Genomic DNA, 21,162 nt, shown 5'->3' on the forward strand with positions numbered 1-21,162 from the left:
ATACCGTTAGGGACTGCTTGGATCTCTTTGGCTAGAACATCTACAAATTGCCTTCCAATTTTTAACCTTGTGGTAATGTATATTGTCTTCCTTTTCATTTCATTGCACAAAGCCACCGTGTGTGCCATTCATTGTTTTCTTGAGAACTTACAGAGTTAAAAAGTGGAACTCCGAATCTTCTGGTAAATAACTTGTTCATAAAATCGTCTTTAATCGTATCAATTTGATTGACATCGACTGCTGTTACAAGAAACTGGACACTTCCGTGGTCATAGTATTCATTATTTTTATATAGCTTTATTTGCACTATAGGAAATTGGAGTTGGTTTGGCTTTAGATTTTACTTTTGAGGTCTTACATTTCACTTCTCTGGAAATGCTTTTAGAAATTTTACTATCAGTAATTATTTCATCGCATTTGATCTTTTCGATTTATTTGGCTGACTATACTTTCGTTTGGAATTAAAAGTTCAAAATGTCCACAATCCAAACGGCCAAAAGAAGGTTTGCTTCAATTTTATGAGAAGATTTTTTCTAAAAAAAAAAAAAAAAAAAACAGGTTGGCGCCCTGTTTTAACCTTGCATTTGCCCGTCCACATAGACTAAGCGCCCGTGCGTGGATCGTTTACAGCAAAGCAAGGAGTGAGCCGGTACAGTACAAAGGTGAACTGTACTGATAAAATGTTATCGGCAGTGACCAGGATCCGAACCCACGACATCGCTGCCTTGGGCCCGAATTCCGCGACGCTATACCGACTGAGCCACCGACTCAACTAAACCACCACAACCTCTTGATCTTGATATTGTTGGTTTATTTTCCAAATGGATGATTCTAGCTTTATGTCATTGGTTTTGATGTATTTTATCTGTAAATTGTGACGCAAGCCATGCATGTAAATATGCTAACCTGTATTATATAGTATTAATTTTAGTTTAAATGTTTTGAAATTGTACTGACCTTTCCTACTGTAATGTAATCTATATTGTTTAACGGAATAACGAATTGTCTAATTGTCTATAGTCAACAGGCAATAAAGGAATAGTATCAGGAGACCGAGCTTTGCTTGGGGGAAATCATAAGTCTACTCTGAAAGCAGTCCTAGTGTATTGCAGCCCTACATTAATCCATTCCCACACTGCTCGCATTTACTACTTCTTTCACCACTCCCTACGTCTTGGACCTGTTTCCCTCACTTCCCATAGCATTTTAGGATCGCAGATACATTAATGTACAGTAATTGCCACAGACAGTTCCCCCACTCGGACTGCCAGCCTTTACTACTTCGTTCACCTTTTTCCTATGTCGTAGGCATGTTTCCTTTCAATACTTAAGTTTAACCATAGATAAAACATACTCCCTTAGGCCCCTTGTGTTGTTTAGTCTATGGTTTACCTAAACTAAAAATAATTTCAACTGTTTAAAATATTTTTTTGAACTGGGTAATATCATAGATAAAACATGTCTGTAATATCATAGATAAAACATACTCCCTTAGTAGATTTTTCATCCTTATGGAACAGCTGAAGACAATTTTATTGTTAGTTCATGTACGGTTTATGTAGAGGTCGTGTTTTGTTTACAATTTGTTTCCCGTTATTACAGCCATTTAAAAACCTCGTTTAACCAAATAATACGATCTAATCATAAACAATAACTTGTCCCCTAGTTATATAACCAAACAGTAAAGCACAAATCAAAAAATTAGCCCTAAAATAATGGAAACAAAGTTTCATCGACACTAGCGCCTTTGTGTCACGTACATGAACTAGACACGAAAAACGTGCTTCAAAATTTACAATGGGATGAGAAGTCTACTTGTGTTGGTTAGTCTGTAATATCATTGACTATATATACACTAGTGTATGTAGTAAATGGTATAATGGATTGTAAAAAAGGCAGTATTTGCTGTATTATCTTAGTTGAATTTTTCAATATCAATGGTCATATAGCTCGTCCGCTCATCTCATCTTATTTGATTCTTGTTGTTATAAAATATGACGTTTTTCAAAATACAGTTGATTTAGTTTCGTGTAGTGGCCAGCCTGCCTATTGCGCTATAAAACGTTCGGAGAGCCGGAAATCATCCTCGTTTTCTTCCTGTATCTCTAGGAGTTAACGGTATGTAACCCATCCGATGTTATATTTACATTAACATTACAAATTAGCTTTACAATTTATGATAATTTAATATTTTAAGTATCATAGCCCTTACCATGTAGATATTTGTCACTCAAGGTTCTTAGGTATTTTAATCAAGTAAACTTTGGTCATCACGTGGCACGTGCCAGCCCAACCGATCCTATGGGAGTGTCACCAAGTTATTAAGTTAATGTTTCGTTTCAATTAGCCTACCTAAATTCATTAGAGTAGCCCGTTTAACATGATGGCGAACTTAAAATTTCTATCTCCTCTAAATGAAGGCTCGGCTCAGTACATAAAGCTGGCATGTTTAGGGAAGTGATCAGCCCGTGCCTCCCCCATTATCCCTAGGCCTAGTTTTAGGCTTGCGATAACGATGCGTTTACACTGGAGTTTGGAACACGTGTTTACAACTAATATCCCTAACCTCCTTATCAAACCAAGTAATAATCAATTTTTGTAAAGAAAAATTTTGATGTATGGAACCATTTTTCAGTATTCTTACAGAAGTCAGTAAATAAATCAATGGAACTCATGTTTCAGTAGGCCCTCCTTCTAGCCTACACTGTTTAAGTTACCACCACACGCTGTGCCCTCCACGTAAGTTAACCCGCTCTCAATAAAATAACATCAATTTCTCTCAAATGTAGGTACCAACTGGACATTCTCAATTAGGCTTAAGTTAGGCTAGTATATTTATAAAAACTCGCATAGGGTTGCCATATCTCCAGATTTCCCCGGAGGTTACTTGATTTTGATGTTCAAAATTTAGCTCTCAAGGATTTCTGCAAGTGTGAACTATGGATGTTGCGATACCACTGTCTTTCCGATATTTGGTATCGATACCGGCTCAGTATCGGAACCAAAGTAGGCTAACGATACCATCAGTATAGAGATGGGAATTATCGTTCACTTGGTGGAGTCGTTCACTCCGGAGTTATTGAGTTGTCGGAACTAGTTCCGCGGAGTAGTTCCAACTCCGTTTAGAAGAGCGCTGAACGTGGCTGAACCCGGACTTTCGGAGTGGAGCGCTTCCACTCAGAATCACTCACCAACCATTTTGGTTCAGAGCTCATAGTTCCAGTCCGTCGTTCTTCTTCGCATCACCTCTGGATGATAGTTCCTGGTTCCATTCCAGTAATCGTTATTGAACATGCGGAATGAATTAGGAGGACCATAGTTAGTGGAGTGAGGAATGACGAAACAGTAGGGCAGTGAGTGAGTCGTTCCAGTCGTATTCTTGTGATGTTAGGTGTTCTGCTGCTCCCCCCTCATTAGTCGATTACTGTTCATAATAGCCTACATTCATTTTAAACAGATTTACAATATTTATTTAATACCACAACAACCTCTAATTTATTGCATAATGTATCTTAACCAATGGCGGTCTCTTGACTATCTTTAGTTCCGAGAGGAACTAACTCCGATCCAAGAGCCGGAGTTGGACTTGTCGTTCCGGAGTCGGAGTAGTTCGTTCCGGTAGTAGTTACTCACCTCTACATCAGTATCGTATCCATTCGATACTGGTGACGTCATATTCTGATTGTCTGATCTTCGATTAAAGTTAACTCGCTCCAGTACAGTACAGCCTACTTTCAGCCAATATAAAATTTTTAACCAAGCTGCTAAGGCCTACTTAATTATGTAAAAAATTGATAAAATTAAAATTAACTAAACATAGCCAACCTTTGTTTTCAATGTTACCTTAACCCTCCGAGCGTCCATCGTCGAAAAATCGACGCGCTACACACTTTGTGTAGTGTCACGCGTAATGTTACCTTAACCCTCCGAGCGTCCATCGTCGAAAAATCGACACGCTACGGTACACACTTTGTGTAGTGTCACGCGTAGATTTTTCGACGCGCGAACATCGTTTACGGTGAAGGCTCTATGACTGACTGAATCGGATTGAACTGGATCGAGTTAGGTATCGTTCTTTCCGTTATATTCTAAGCTTTCTCCAGAGGTCTGTCTCAGCGCTGTAGGCTATGTTCTCCAAGCCGATCGTAATTGTAGCAGACAGCTGACGTGAGTATTCGTAAACAGCTTGGTTATCCTCGGACCGATGACTGATGTGTTTTATTACGTTTATCATTGTTTTAGTGTTAAAAATCAAAAGTAGTGATATACGTGGTGCATTATAAGAAGATTTAAGTGATTTTGAAGGGCTGGTTGATGATCCTGAAGAAGTAGGTAGTGATATTGATGTAAATTATCAGCCAGATTCCTAGCTATGGTTAGTCTATGCATTCTTAGCTAAACACTATGTACTGAAATCAGTTTTTCACTCATAATTTCTTTATTTGATAACTTACCTCACTATATGATTATATATTTGTAATCCTCATTAAATTTAGAACAAAGTGGCTATTTTCAAATATTTATAGGCCTATAATTTATACAATTTCATTGAGCGCAAACTTATTTTTTTTTTCAATTTTTCCAAAATAATTTTTTTTTTACCTAAAAAAATTTTTTGAAACAAATATTCCTCATGTTTTATGTATGATATTGAAGCCCATGATTTTCTAAACAAAATGGTATATAGAACATTAGAATTAACATTGTTTTAAGCTTCTCAGATCCGTTTTAATAAAACCTTGCAAATGCGCCAAAAATAGGTGGACATTAAGGCCTAAACTATGGACACTTGGAGGGTTAAAGTAAAAGTTCAAGTAGCTTATAGGCCTACCTGTTGTTCTAAACCTAAACTCATATCATTTATCTTAAACAAAAAACAATTTTATTACATTACCAACGCATACATAGACATTTGTGTTTACCATCAGTCTTTATTGAAAAAAAAAATTTAAATAACTAAGTGCCATCTTTTTAATTTATTTGATGTTTAGTAGTCCATGGTTTCATTTTATTTGCCTAACACAACGTTGCTAACATCGATGTGTAATAAAATTAACTCTGCAACCAAACCCTTAAGTTTTACTTATAGTTCTATGAACAAATAGTGAATCATAATTTACACAAACCACATATAAGACAAGCTAAACAAAAAAACAAATATTTAATTGAGTTAAAGACTGTTTCTTTTTGGGTCACTGTTGCTCCAACCTTGAATAACAACCGCTTAGAAGGCACGAGCGTAGCCATTTTACTCAGATTTGTCAGAAATGACCTTCCGATACTTACGATACGATACTGGCCTCTTGGTATTGATACCAAGTAAATACCGGAACAACCGATACGATACCAGCAGAATCGCAATAAAAGTATCGATACCTAAACTTACTGGTATCGATAGTATCGCAACATCCCTAGTGTGAACTAGTAGGCTAGGTACTTAATCTTTTTTTTACTCTCTAGGTTACTAACTTGTAGGCGAATAAATTATATAGGCTAAGTTAGGGTAAGTTAACGTTATTTTACTTTGGAACAAAATAATTTATTGCGTTTGCAAATATTGTTATGCAATAACTGATAAATGCAACTCTTGTACTCAACTAATGTTTTTTTAATCCTTGGTTTCACTTTGACCAGCAACATCCTTAGTTTAACTTTCTAGTCTGTTTCATTTCTTCTAGTTCTTAAGTTTCTCGTCTGCCGGCCAGTCCGAAGTCTGGAAGGTACCTCTCCGTGTTCTACCAAAGCCTAGCAGACGGAGAGTGTTTTTGTTATACTTAATTCGGTTGTTCGTTATTTTTGGTGAGATGTGACAAGCGATGCAACATTTTCGCGTAGGTAGGCTACCATTGGAATATTGACAATGCATAGCACAAATATTAAACAGAAATGTTATGGACTAATAAATATAAACAAAATACGTCACTGGCCCGAATGTCCATAGGCTAATATAGCTGTAAGTTGTATAACTTATTGATCAGTATTGTACTTACGTGTTAATATTACGGAAAGTAAATCAAATAAATGTCTTATAACACTTAAAACATATATTTAAGATACGCTTAGAATATGTTACTCACAAGACGGTAAATATTCAAAAAAGATGGAACCGGTAAGTGGTGATGGATTTTGATTGGACACTCCGATCATCATCAGACCCAATAGGCGAATAGATCATTTTAATCTGGGGCTTCAAATTTTCTTGAGGTTTATTTCCATTGCCAATGCTAGAGCAGATGCCATTTAGCTGAAGATGTTTTAGGGTCATATCCCACTTGGGTAATATCCCTATGAGTGCCGCCGTGTCTCGCTCTGAGACGCACCATTGTCGTGGCTTGAGTGCTGAGCGTCTTGTAGCAAGACGGTTGAGGTTGTGCGACAAATGTTTAATAAAGCTAGCTGCAAGTCACACCAAATGCGACAGAAGGAGGTTGGCAACAACTGTTTTGCTCTTTTACTGTAGAATGGAGCTGAGAAATGTGGTCAACCAATCAAAAACCATCACTCAATAGTATACGGCGTTATACAACTGGTTCGTGTGTTGTTGTTTTGACTGTTTACGTTTTACGAATGGTTTGGTTATAGAATTGCAGGTTATGGTCATGAATCGTTGAAAAATGCATTTTAAACCTTTAAAAAAAAGTTATAACACCACAACTTATTCGTGCATTTGTTGATAGTTTGTGGCTAATCACATAAAGTCAAAGTGTACTGGTAACTGGACTTAGTAAGTCAGGACTATAGGTGCATGATTTTATTTTGACCGTTTGTATATTTTGTGCATGGCGTATAGTAGTATTCTAAAAGTAATTCGAATTATAAGCATAATAATAACTACATAAAATAGAGTACAATGTAAAATGATTTAGCTATGTCTGCAACAATACAAGTCCTAGAGCAGAGCATGATTTAGGTTGTTTGCTAGGTACTGCCTAGAATTTTTTGAGACCTCTTTTATACAATAAATACATTTGCTATAGGCCTACATGATTTTTTAATGCTCTTTAAAATGATGTACCTTAAAATTGAATGTCAATGAATAATTTTAAATTGTGTTATTTTAACTCGAACTTTGTTTGAAAATAAGAATAAACTGCACCATAGCCTATTTTTGTCTTGTCCATGAAAATATCTCGTGAAACCCCAACTAAAATTAGTCCTGGGCCTATTTTACAATGCATGATCTAATAATCTACAAAACAAAACAAATTTAGGACAAAAAATGTTAATAAATAAGTGTTTTATGACGATTTTCCTAAACACCTGCATTTATGTGAAAAGATGGTCGGCGTTCCTAGAAGCAACACCACATGTAGGCCTGGCAAACCTCAAATAAAATTGTTTCACCCCCTTGAGGCACTCAAAGGGATATTCTTTATAAGTTTTAGGCCTAGGCCTAGCTGGTTTAATCTGGGGCTTCAAATAGGTTTACTTCATTGCCAATGCTAGAGCAGATGCCATTTTAGCTGAAGCCGTTTTAGACTTATATCTTATTCATATATTAGAATTTTAATGTAATCTGTTAGGCATAGCCATATTGTTTATCACTTCCATAGGCTCTGTTTATATTTTGTTGTCATTTTGTCACCAGCGTGGCAACCCACAAGGGCCGTGTTAGTTTTTTCAAGTTTTAGTTAATTTTTTGTGCTTATTTTTGAGCCTATTTTAAAAGAAAATTCAAAAGTTATGAATTTAAAATTCCCATTTTATTCTTATGGAGGATATTTTAAAATGTTGTAGTTCGCTTTTTTATGGATATATTTTGATCAAACTTGGCTAATTTATTAATTTATTTTAAGTTAATAATACGGTATTTTAGTAAAAAACACATTTTTAATAGTTTCCTTAGCAAATCTAGGTAGGCCTACTCGTTAAACCTAATGTTATTGAAATATATTTTATTTAAAATCAATTTAGACAAATGAAAATTCGTCGGCAGGTTTGCTGCGGCGAGGGTATTTTTTATTAAGTAAGTTAGGTCTAGCCTTAATTTTAATTTAACTCACAGCCAACTCTGAACAACACTGAAGAATCTACAAATACAGCTAACTTATTGTAAGACTAATTTAAATATTTTAATTAGAATCATGGCGGACGCAGCTCCAGCCCGAGGAGGTTCCCGTGGAGGATTTGGTGCCAGAGGTGGTGGCCGAGGCGGACCAAGAGGTCGTGGTCGCGGACGTGGTCGTGGCAGAGGTCGCGGCAAAGAAGCTGAAAAGGAATGGATCCCAGTCACTAAGCTTGGCCGTCTGGTCAGGGATGGAAAAATCCGCAACCTTGAGGACATTTACCTTTTCTCCTTGCCTATTAAGGTGAGTTAATTTTTCTCGTCAAGCTTCAGTACTTGTAAATATCTCCTAATGATCTGTGCGAATGATAGGCCTAAACATTAACTTTTTTAGGATAGGAGCCCTACACCAGACTCCTACAGCAAAGTTTTGCTAGTATTTATCCGTAAAAATAGTAAATTGCTTTGTGTGAAACACTTGACATTCAACCCAGCTAAAACAAAAGTTGATAGTTTTGCTTTAAAACATGTTTTTTGTATCTGTAACTTACAGTAGTTAAAACTTGTATAGTTCTGTGTTTTTTAAATAGTTTTTAATTTATTTATTTTCTTGTTATGCATGTTGTTGTCTGCATGTTACGTTTACGGGTGTCGTTGCGGTCGCGTCGCGGAGTCTGCAGGTAATGCTCTTCCCAATATTTGACCTTTTGGCCGTTCCGACCATGGCCCGGTCCTGTCATGGGTCGGATATGAGGGGTTCTACTGTATTCTTAAATTTTCCCCTGTTAATTTAACTGTTTTTCTGATATAAAGCTAAATGTTTTTTTTTTTTTCAGGAATATGACATCATTGACTTCTTTATTGGATCCTCCCTGAAGGATGAAGTTCTCAAGATCATGCCAGTCCAGAAGCAAACTAGGGCTGGTCAGCGTACCAGGTTTAAGGCTTTTGTGGGTGAGTGTTTGGAATGAGATATAAGCAAAGGTCAAGAAGCCTGATATTGTAAACCCATCTTATGAACTCAATATTGCTGATAGAAGGGTTTAACCTAAGTTACACTATGGTTTTGAAAAGTTAAAAAAATTCAATATTGTAGGTCCAATGTAATGATTTCAATGCCTTGAGTTAGTTATAAATGTTAATAGTGTACTAGCAGAACTTAAAGTAGGCCTACCTCAAATGGATCTGTTTCTGATTTTAATGCCTAGCAGGATCCAAAGTTAACCTACTTTTTCAAGTCCAAGACCAATCACTGATGATATTTTGTGTTATAAAACTTTTGCGGTTTCCACCGAAGGTTTCCTGATGAAGGTCTTAACATGTCTGAGATTGATCCTAAGTTTTTTTATCATTTACTTAAAAAAAATTATATACAGGCTTAGGCCTATTTATTCTAGGTAGACCTTCGTATTTCATCAATGGCGAAGCACTGAGTGAGACAATTTTAATCATTACTAATTCCTCGCATAATACATGGGTGTTAAGATGTTAATATGTTAGTTTGTAAAACTAGGCCTACAGTTTTAACTGCTAAACCAAGAGTGTAGTATTAGAATGATGGTACATTTCAATTATAGCCTATTTGTTTTAAGTTATAAGCAGGGTGTCTACCAACCGGGTGCCTTGAGTTAGTTATAAATGTTAATAGTGTACTAGCAGAACTTAAAGTAGGCCTACCTCAAATGGATCTGTTTCTGATTTTAATGCCTAGCAGGATCCAAAGTTAACCTACTTTTTCAAGTCCAAGACCAATCACTGATGATATTTTGTGTTATAAAACTTTTGCGGTTTCCACCGAAGGTTTCCTGATGAAGATCTTAACATGTCTGAGATTGGTCCTAAGTTTTTTTATCATTTACTTAAAAAAAATTATATACAGGCTTAGGCCTATTTATTCTAGGTAGACCTTCGTATTTCATCAATGGCGAAGCACTGAGTGAGACAATTTTAATCATTACTAATTCCTCGCATAATACATGGGTGTTAAGATGTTAATATGTTAGTTTGTAAAACTAGGCCTACAGTTTCACTGCTAAACCAAGAGTGTAGTATTAGAATGATGGTACATTTCAATTATAGCCTATTTGTTTTAAGTTATAAGCAGGGTGTCTACCAACCGGGAAATCCGAGAAAAACGGGAGTTGTTCTTAATTTTGGGCTGGCCATGAAATGTACCTACGGAATTGTCTGTAAATATCTGACTATGTCCTTAAATAGTTTGGGGAGTTTGTGCGGTTTATATATCAACACTTTTACCACAAACACGGATGATGTCGTCGATAACGTTTCTGTAAACACGCTAGACAATGGTAGATATATTAAGATGACCGCAGGAGATGTTCAGGATTTTGCCGGGATAGCGGAAGACTGTGATGACGTTTTCGTAACTGCTGGAGATAATGATGATATCTATTAAAAAACGGGATATAATTGTGATTTTGCCGTGGTCGCCGAATGATGATAACGTTTCATTGACCGTGGGAGACGATGATGATGACCACACAAACTCTGGGGGATATTCAGGATTTTGCTACCATTGCAAAAGATGTTCATAACGTTTTCGAGACGGATGGAGAGGTATTCACGATTTTATCACTTCCGCTGGAGTTGTATGATTTTGTTTATGTTATACTATAAAGCTGTACCTAAAGTAAATGTTTTTGTCATTTCAATAAATTTATTTGTATTTTAAAATTTAACTTTTGTGTCCGTGGGCTATTACGGACTATTTGTGGTGATTAATATAGTTTGGCCAATCAGGAAAGTATAATAGGTATTTTAAATTATTCTATGACATCAAAACTAGGCTACAACTTTCTTAAATGACTTTTTTACCGATAAAATTGTTTTTTTAAGGCTAAGATAAGTCAGGTTTACATTGAATCTTATAATTAATTTCTAGTACCGTACGCTATATTTTTATGCAGACTATTTATACCTACATAGGCCTAGTTGTTTAGATATTCTCCAATGTGTTGCTTCAATGATGACAAAAATTACATCAGATTGACAGTGATGATCTAATGGCTTAATCTTTGCTGAAGAAGCACAAACTTCCTTTGTCATGACAGCACTTTGTGGAGTTGACTGTGTGTTCTAATTTCTGATGGCATTGCAGCTATTGGAGACTCCAATGGCCACATCGGTCTTGGAGTGAAGTGTTCAAAGGAAGTCGCCACAGCCATCCGAGGAGCCATCATCTTGGCCAAGCTGTCTGTAGTGCCTGTGCGACGAGGCTACTGGGGTAACAAGATCGGAAAGCCGCACACCGTGCCCTGCAAGGTACTGCTTACCTCTTTGACGTTATTTTCAAGTTTTTTCCTACCTTAAAAAAGGTGCTTTTGGTTTTAAAACAACCTGAGCTTACATTATTTCTTCTCACCTTGTAAATAGGCTATTTAAGATATTACTAGCCTGAATTCTGTACCAAAATATAGTCATCTTTTCGTAGGCCTAAATACGGAAGTGCTAGTTTTTTTGTTTAACGATGACCAGGGTTGTCACCTTTGGTTAGGGAAAAATCAAGACAGCCGCCCATCTTTGTGTGAAATACTGAATGCGAGCCACTTCTCTTCTGTGATCTTTGATCTGTACTGAAATACGTCTGAAATACTGATCTCTTCCCACGTATTAACATAGGCATAATAAGGGCACAAGAGACCAAAGTAGGTACAGTAGAGTCCCGCAAACTCGGCGTAATGTGGACTGGAAGGGTGCCGAGTTTGTGAAATGCCAAAGTTTTTAAGCTTTTTATCCGCCTTTTTTTATTTATATTCATATTACAAGTCAGTATTAAGTCATTAGATATAGTACAACAAATCCTTAGTACCAGTTGTGAATAATTTGACTTGAGCTGGCTTGAGTGCATGATTAACTCGGACTCAAAAAATCACTAATTTTCTAAGCCAGGTAATGGCCGAGTTATCCAGACTGCCGGGTTATCGAGTGCCGAGTTTGTGAGACAGGTGTCAACCGTGACGGTGACACTTAAAACGTGTCTGAGTTTTTTGTCAGTGTCTTCAATTTTGTACTAAGTTTACAAACACTTGAGTGTAAATCAATAAAATCCTAATGGATATGCCAGGGATCGAAACCTGTCTCTCCCTCTAACATTTAAGTTAGTGACACTAACGTCCCATAATGTCTCTAAAGACCAATCGCTGATGATATTTGTGTTATAAAACTTTTGCGGTTTCCACCGGAAGGGTTTCCTGATGAAGGCATTGACATGTCTGAGGTTGGTCTGGTATTATGGAGGTACATTATGTGGAGCTAGGTTATTGTAAATCCCTTTTATAAATCGTATTAATCATTATACAGTAAAACCATGCTAATCCGGCACCCGATACGACACTTCTACTTTTATACTGTTTTAAGCAATACGAGTGTGTTTGGCAGAATCGGCAATGATTGGAAGAGTTTTTAGCGGTAGAGGGTGATAAGCAAACATCAGTGATAAAAAAATCTGTATCGATTGACAGACATCTGGATCCATGGACAGACATCGGAAGAGACGGCAGCGGTCGGGATTGATCCGTTTTCGTGTATAGCAATTCAAAAGTTGTCCAGCTTTTGACAGACTTAAAAGATAGAAATAAAAGACTTTGTATAAAGGGGTGATGATAAAGGGCTTGTGGTCGGGAGCATTTGGAAGACGTCTGTAGCAAATCAGAAAATTTGTTTTTGATCTGAAGAGTTTGAGAAAGAAAATAAGGAACTCTCTACCTGCTCACTAGTAACACTTCATAAAAGATATTTGACTGGTTTTCACTAACTATTTTGGAGTAGGTATAGTAAAAAACTAAACATTTAAAAATTAACAAAATGCATTAGATTTAAAATTGACTCATCATAAACTGTGTTAGGTTGTGATAGGTCAGGTTACTGTAGGCTGCAAAGTTACAGGTCAAGGTTATGGCCTTTTACTACCGGTCAGGCTGATGTGTTACTCCATTAGCTTATTTAATCAACTGTAAAAGCGAGTGATACGAAGTTTTAATGTTTTTCTAAGAAATTTGAGTTTGGCTGAAGATACACCCTGCCAAAGTCCTGCTTGTGCTGGATTAGTGAGTCCTTTATTTGTGAAAATCAAATGAGTTACTCTATGTTAATCTTATCGAGATCTTAACACCACAAAAGAAATACATTATTGTGACTATCAGGAATCTAAAATTGTTGTTTGGGATTGTTTCAATGACCAACCACTGATGATATTTTGTTAAAAAAACTTTTGCGGTTTCCACCGGAAGGGTTTCCTGATGAAGGCCTTAACATGTCTGAGGTTGCTCAATTATCAAAAGTAATGAAGTGGTAATATTTGTATTGTATTGATGTGAAATAATTTTGGTTAACCAATTATTATTTTTTTTTATGACCATGTGTGTACTTAAAACATTTTAGTAATCTTACAGACAAACCACTGATGATATTTATGTTAGTAAACTTTTGCGATTTCCACCAGAAGGGTTTCCTTAATGAATGCTTTGGACATGTATGAGGTTGATCTGTGGTAATTAAATATTTAGAGGTTAAAAGTCAGATTTGTAATAAATTTTCCGTCATAACCTTTTTTGATAAAAATTGATGTGTTTAAGATTATTCTGAATTCTGTGGACCAACCACTGATGATAATTTGTTAAAAAAACTTTTGCGGTTTCCACCGGAAGGGTTTCCTGATGAAGGCCTTAACATGTCTGAGGTTGGTCAATTATCAAAAGTAATGAAGCGGTAATATTTGTATTGTATTGATGTGAAAAAAAATTTGGTTTAACCTATTATTCATTTGTTTTAAATGGCCATGTGTACTTAAAACATTTTAGTACATAGAGTTATCTTACAGACAAACCACTGATGATTTTATGTTAGTAAACTTTTGCGGTTTCCACCGGAAGGGTTTCCTTAATGAAGGCTTTGGACATGTCTGAGGTTAATCTGTGGTAATTAAATACTGGTACTTAAAAGGTTTAAAGTCCGATTTGTAATTAACTCCTTCATAACCTTTCCTGATAAAAAAAGACAAATATTGTCCTGTTTTATGTGTTAAAGATTATTCTGTCATTCTGTGGACCAACCGCTGATGATAATTTGTTATTAAAACTTTTGCGGTTTCCACCGGAAGGGTTTTCCCTGATGAAGGCCGTAACATGTCTGAGGTTGGTCCTTAATTTAACGTGTCCCAAATTAATGGGTGTGAACACATCTTGATTTTTTTTTTTATTACAGTAGTAATAAAAAAATCAGAGTTTGTCTGATTCCAATCATGATGATCAATTGAATTTACACTCCTTATATATTAACTTGTGAGAGTAATTCTATATTCAGTTTTAAGTAAACAATTAATACCATTATCCGGTATGTGATTGGCCTATATAAAAAAATATTTTTTGTGTTTATTTAAAAAAAAATTCACTTCCCTGATGAAGGCCGTAACATGTCTGAGGTTGGTCCTTAATTTAACGTGTCCCAAATTAATGGGTGTGAACACATCTTGATTTTTTTTTTATTACAGTAGTAATAAAAAAATCAGAGTTTGTCTGATTCCAATCATGATGATCAATTGAATTTACACTCCTTATATATTAACTTGTGAGAGTAATTCTATATTCAGTTTTAAGTAAACAATTAATACCATTATCCGGTATGTGATTGGCCTATATAAAAAAATATTTTTTGTGTTTATTTAAAAAAAAATTCACATTACTGAAATGGATTTAACTGACCACTGCATCAAAGTAGAATAAAGATAGCAAATATTCCCAGTGTGTATCATTACTATATACTCATAACATTATGGTGCCTGAAAAGCTTTTCCCTGAGACCAACCACTGATGATATTTGTGTTTTAAAACTTTTGCGGTTTCCACCGGAAGGGTTTCCTGATGAAGGTATGAACATGTCTGAGGTTGGTATTCTTCAAAAAAAAAAATAGTACATGTTATAGGTTTGAGATTACGGTAGTCAGAATTTTGTTTTGTTATTTTTATTGATAAAGAACAAAATGCCATAGTGAACTCTTAACTAAGCTTATGAAATAATTTTCTTATGCTGTGTTTTGTTGACACTCATACAGATCACACTCACTCATCCATTGTAAGACCAATCAATGATGATATTTTTGTTTAAAAACTTTTGCGGTTTCCACCGGAAGGGTTTCCTAATGAAGGTTTTAACATGTCTGAGATTGGTCAATTCACAGTTTCCAAGTTGATACAGTAGAGTCCCGCAAACTCGGCGTAATGTGGACTGGAAGGGTGCCGAGTTTGTGAAATGCCGGGTTATCAGAAACTAGGGTTCAAAATAAGAACAGTACAATTTTTAAGCTTTTTGATTGCCTTTTTTATTTATATTTATTTTACAAGTCAGTATTAAGTCATCAGATTTAGTACAACAAATCCTTGGTACGAGTTGTGAATGATTTGACTTGAGCTGGCTTGAGTCCATGTTTAACTCAGACCCAAAAATCACTAATTTTCTGAGCCAGGTGATGGCCGAGTTATCCAGACTGCCGGGTTATCGAGTGCCGAGTTTGCGGGACTCTACTGTATACATATTTTCAGATTATAATAAAATATTTTAGGGTCTTTTACTTGGTATTCTTAGTTTATCAAAAAAAAATATGAAAATTTCCTTTCCAATTACAAATTTTACTGTGTTAGAAAATAGCCTAGATTTAATGTCACCGAGGGGACAAAGTATGCCATGAATATTAGCCATTCAATAATTACTAGGGTATTCTTCAATTAACTTCTCTGAAGGAGTCTTACACTGGGATAAATACCTGCTTTGTGTTGTTTTTGAATATTTTGTATCCAAAAAATAACTATTTTAATTCATGATTTCACTTCAGAGATCCCCTCCGCTTGCATCTTGACTATTGTCTTGGATGCTAATTTTTGGGGATAAAGCAAGTCCTTTCAACACAACCCTGCTACTTAAAAGAAGTGGGGTTCCAACAGAATGGAACAAAACCAACATACACACTTGTTTAAGATAATCTGACTTCTTATGTCCTGATTGTACAGGGTGATTAAAAAAGAGGTAAAAAACTTTTTCGGTCAAACCCAGCTTTATAGTAATTATATTTTTAGAAAGTTCATATTTCCAAGTTTTCCCATTCATCACAAATGTTTAATATGTTCAGAAGTGGTACAGAATTTCACTTGATCTTACAGGAATAAATTCCAAAGGAATTGAATCTGGTCTACATGGAGGTCATCAACGTTTAAGGGTTTTTAAGTTAACTGCACGGCCAATCCAACGCTTTAATTTTGAATTAAGACATTTCTTTACATTGTGGTGCCAAAAAATAGCTTGTATGGAAAAATTGTAATAGTTTTTTAAAAAGAGGTTTACTTCTTTTTGAATCACCCTGTATTAGTAAGTGAGCAAACTGTTTGTCCCGTCTATCACACTGATGTTGGTTGTTGTAGGTGACAGGGAAGTGTGGATCAGTCCAGGTGAGGTTGATCCCTGCCCCCCGTGGTACCGGCATTGTCGGTGCTCCGGTGCCCAAGAAGTTGCTGCAGATGGCTGGTATTGAAGACTGCTACACCTCCGCTAGGGGCTCTACTGGTACACTCGGCAACTTTGGTGAGCATTTGAGAAGGCTACAGTTATCCTCATCTCAATATGATTCAAACGACGACTCCAAATCTATGATGACATCTTGTACCATTCCCTGAAGTAACAATAATCCATTCAAATTGTTACTTTGTGTGGAAACACCGAGGCATTTGGCTGAGATTTGGATTCGCAATTTCGTTTGAAACTATTTAAACTTGAAGTCACTTTGTAGAAAGCACCACCAAGGAAGTTCCAAAATATAAGTTATGGCAAAAACCAAATCTATGATGACATCTTGTACCATTCCCTGAAGTAACAATAATCCATTCAAATTGTTACTTTGTGTGGAAACACCGAGGCATTTGGCTGAGATTTGGCTTCGCTTTATTGTTTAGAATTACTGGCCAAACTTGCAATTATTTGTATTGTCAACTTGCATTCTTTGTATTAGTAATAAGACGTGGGATATTGTACAGCTTGAAATCCAAATTGATGATGACAACTTGTACCTTCCCCTACAGTAACAAGATCCATTCAAATTGTTACTGGGTGAGGAAAATTGAGGCATTTGGCTGAGATTTGGCCTGCATTAATAGTAAAAGTTAAGGTTTTAGTTACCTTGATATTTAACTTTTTAATCATATTTTATTAATCGATATTATAAGGCCTTACCTTAGCAATCCTGTTATTAACAGGATTGCTAAGGTAAGGCCTTACAATATCAATTAATATATAAGCAATCCAGAGGCTAAAATGATCGACATATTTTATTGCTGATAACTTTCCCCAAATTAAAACAACAAAACTCAGGTTCTTTTCAGTTCTCAAGACATGAAGACAACATTGCTGCTGATCTATTAAAACTAGCTGATGATGACATATTTTCACCGTGAATGATTTCTGATTATACAATACATGCACTACCAACTGAGGCTAGATTTTCTATGATTATTCATTTTGTAAACAGCATATAATTGAAGGGGAATCAATATCAGACAGTTAGTCATCAAGTTCTTAGCTATATTTACTCTTCAAGAGTGAATTTTTGTGTTGTTGTCACTGCTATATTTCATTCAGTTTATTTTTCCTAGTTAGTGATTACTTTGTAGTATTTTAACTATAGATCATAATTTATCTAAAATGCATGCTGATCAAAGATTTAATAGGAATTGTTACCGCTATAATGATACAAGGCCAATGATGACACATTCTCACCGTGAATGATTTGTATGATTATTTAATACATGCACTACCAACTGAGGCCTATAAAAGTCTTTAAAAAAACACATTTATGTATTAAAGTGTTCACTACATGGCATTTAGGCTCTGTCTATCAGGGTTGTGTCCAAACAAAATCATGTTAGATGACATTTTTATGTCTTTCAGAAAATTTATAAATGTATCCCTGATTACCGCATATGTTTGTCGTTTTGGCATACTCATGATTAAATCAGGGTAAAGGAAATCCACATGATACAAGACTGATAGGGTTTTGCCTATCTATCCCACAAAATGTGGTACATTTAAAAATGAATTTTTCTTTTTAAATTTTGACACAGAAAACTTAAGAATTTTACAAGAGATGAGTTTATAGCTAGCTTGTCTGAGAAAATTAGGGGCCAGGGGCTAAGAGAATATCATCTTTGACTATCAATACAACTTCAGTATCCAATGGTCAATGATATCATCAAAGATTGCAAAACATAACACTGGTGATATTTCGTTCTAATAGAGCTTAACTTTTTCGTTGGTTGAAAAGAAAACTGGAGTGATCTTAACGATAAGCCTTCTTCCCTCTCAGCTAGCTTTTTTTAAAGATTTCCATGCTAAACTTTCTCTCAGGAGAAGATATTTATTTTCTAGGGTAAAACATCTGTTTTATGTTTCATGGGTGGACTGTTCAGTTTTCTCAGGCAAGCTAGATCTAAATTACTTTCCAAAATACTCCTAACTAGCCACTTGGTTTTCTTTTTAAGTATTGTCTCAGAAAACTGTAAGTGTTTAAAGTTTGCATGGTTGTTTAAAACCTTTTGTCGTGTTTCAGCCAAGGCGACCTACGCTGCCATTGCCAAGACTTACGCCTACCTCACTCCAGACTTGTGGAAGGACATGCCTCTCACCAAGGCTCCGTACGCTGAGTTTGCTGATTACTTGGCCAAGAACCATCGTCCCACTCCTTCTGCAGCCCACGCAGTAGACCTGTGAATCACTCAATAAACCTCCCGTACAACAGAGATCTGTCTTGTGTTTATCTCCCCCCTCACATCAAGCTTTGAAATGTCCATTTTTTAATTTTTAATAAAATAACTGTAGTTTGTGTATGATTTTATCTATACATTAATAGGCAAGCATGTTTCTTGAACACCTTTTTTCTAAGCTAGTGTGCATCACATGGAAAATCTACACCTACTGTTACAAAAATATTTTCCTGAATCTGCACTGAATCGTTATATAAATTAGGTAAAATAGGCTTAAAAGTAATCACAAAAAAATAAATTTAACTAATAACATAAACTTTATGGGTTGCCATGTTTTTTTTTACATTTTATTAACAATCATCATTACATTGCTTTACAGGTCTATAACATGAAACAAAATACCATAACTTACAATCATATAGGTAGGGGTCAGCTATGGCTAGCCCCCTAGGCACTAATGTCACTGTTTTTGAGGATCTCATTGGTAAGGACTGTTACCCTCACCGCAGCTAACACTTTTTAAGTGTTATAAGACACATAAAAAGTGCCTTACTTTCCGTAAATTTAATGACACGTACAATGCTGATCAAGAAGTTAAGTTATTTGTTTTTTTTTTTGTAAAATATTAACAGCTTAGTATAAAAAAAATAAATTTGCCAAGCCTGATCAAAATATATCCACAAACAAGCAAACTACTGTACATTTTCACAATATTCTCCATAAAAATAACATAGGAATTTAAAATTTACAATGTTTTGAATTTTTATCGTTACCAAAAACACTGGTATACTAAATTATTTGTTTTTTAAGCTCTTTGAAAATGTCTAGGGAAATTTTGTGTTTTGATAGTCAAAAATGAGAAAACAAATTTTACACCATTCCCATGGTCTGATCATGCCGACAAAGATTACTCAAGTAAACGCGTTCACGGACAGGTGTGTGTGTGTGTGTATATATATATATGCACAATTGTATATGTGCATGTATACAAATTTGAACAAATGGTGTTTTTGGGCCTCAGGGGACATAAAAATGAAAAGTCTTACTATGCCGGCCCTAGGTCTTTCTCATAAATGGCAAACTTAAACAGGTCACTGATGTAGGATGTGGTAAAGGAAAGGCAAGCAGTGCGGAGTGTGGGATCCGTCTGGCGTTAGATTAATGTATCTGCAATCTTAAAATGCCGTGGGAAGGGAGGGAAACAGGTCCACAACGTAGGAAGTGGTGGAGGAAGTAGTAAAGGCGAGCAGTGTGAAGTGTGGTAACCGTCAGTGGCAGTTGGAAGTGTCTGCAAAATGCTATGGGAAAATAGTTCTGCTAAAGTGAGTTTTACCATCGACTGTAAAATAAAATCATTGACTATATAACACTACTAGTGTTATATAGTCAATGATAAAATACAGAAATGTGTGATTGCAAGGTTAAATTTTCCATCATAATAAATTTTTTTAGTCCAAAATTAGTTGCGAATATGACTTAAGTTTCTTTTATATTGCTTTTACAATCAAAATAAACTATACAACAGTGTCTGTGCGCCTGCCATGACTAAAAACTATGCAACAATGCAAACCGATTGCTAATGAAGGATGAAAAAACAGAGATACTAACAAGGGATATATGCTTATTTTTTTTTCGATTGAGAAAAACACCCTGTATAACCAGCAATAGTGTTAATTCGGTAAAAATATTCCTTTTATATTTAGTACTAAAGAAAAGTCAATTAGTAATATTTGTTTGAGAGGGAATAGAGTTAAGCCTGAAAATAAGTCCAGGGGCTAACCAACACATACACAAAACATTCCACCCGATATTTTGTTATGATGTAGCACTTATAATCTGAAAGTAGGTAGGAATTTAAGATCAATCAGATTTTTAACATCCGGCATTTCTCTTCAACCTACTCTCTGAAGAATGAAGAAATATCAGTGACGTACGTTTTGTGTTATTTTATTGGGTATCTGTTGGCCCGTACTCTTTAATTTTTAAGATAAACTTTGCTTTTTAAAGAGGTTGGCGGCCTCTTTTAATTTTGCATTTGCCTGTCCACATAGACTATTTATTTGCCCGTGGAACTTATGCAGCAAAGTAAGTGGTGACCCAGTACAACAGTACGAAAATGGACTGAACTGAAAATGTTTGTGTCAGTGACCAGGATCTGATCCCAAGTAGCACACATTGTTGGCCCAACGTTGGGAAATGGTCGGCACGGTTGGGATGTGGTTGGCGGAACGTTGGCCCAACGAAAACTTGTATTCGTTGGCCCTACAAAGGAAAGAATCGTTGGGGCTTTGTTTGATTTAAGTATACAAAATTCTAAAACACTTTTTAACAAATTTATTTATTTATAAGAACATTAATGCTATAGCAGCAGAATATAAGGCAATTTTGGAGAAAATT

General features: G+C 35.7%; 1 protein-coding gene and 1 non-coding gene across 2 annotated transcripts; both read left to right on the forward strand.

Moving 5' to 3' along the window:
- The first annotated feature begins 2,014 nt into the window (after positions 1-2,014).
- LOC128989687 (40S ribosomal protein S2) lies at positions 2,015-18,801 on the forward strand. Its single transcript, XM_054411682.1, has 6 exons — positions 2,015-2,118; positions 8,081-8,309; positions 8,842-8,959; positions 11,124-11,287; positions 16,435-16,594; positions 18,612-18,801. Exons 2-6 carry the CDS (start codon positions 8,085-8,087, stop codon positions 18,770-18,772), a joined length of 828 nt encoding a protein of 275 aa, XP_054267657.1. The 5' UTR covers positions 2,015-2,118; positions 8,081-8,084; the 3' UTR covers positions 18,773-18,801.
- LOC128991193 (small nucleolar RNA Z195/SNORD33/SNORD32 family) lies at positions 17,758-17,833 on the forward strand. The gene has a single exon (XR_008490615.1). It is a non-coding gene; the product is annotated as a small nucleolar RNA Z195/SNORD33/SNORD32 family (small nucleolar RNA).
- Positions 18,802-21,162: the final 2,361 nt, after the last annotated feature.

The sequence above is a fragment of the Macrosteles quadrilineatus genome, unplaced genomic scaffold (genome assembly GCF_028750875.1).
Source record: "Macrosteles quadrilineatus isolate MER2022 unplaced genomic scaffold, UCM_ALF_1.0 Scaffold_3__2_contigs__length_128488019, whole genome shotgun sequence".
Classification (NCBI taxonomy): domain Eukaryota; kingdom Metazoa; phylum Arthropoda; class Insecta; order Hemiptera; family Cicadellidae; genus Macrosteles; species Macrosteles quadrilineatus.

Bases quoted from the DNA above. Each gene is read 5' to 3' on its own strand.
- LOC128989687 (XM_054411682.1), top strand. From the start codon at position 8,085: ATGGCGGACGCAGCTCCAGCCCGAGGAGGTTCCCGTGGAGGATTTGGT. The intron at 8,960-11,123 runs GTGAGTGTTTGG...ATGGCATTGCAG, and splicing joins CAGGTTTAAGGCTTTTGTGG to CTATTGGAGACTCCAATGGC. The intron at 16,595-18,611 runs GTGAGCATTTGA...GTCGTGTTTCAG, and splicing joins TGGTACACTCGGCAACTTTG to CCAAGGCGACCTACGCTGCC.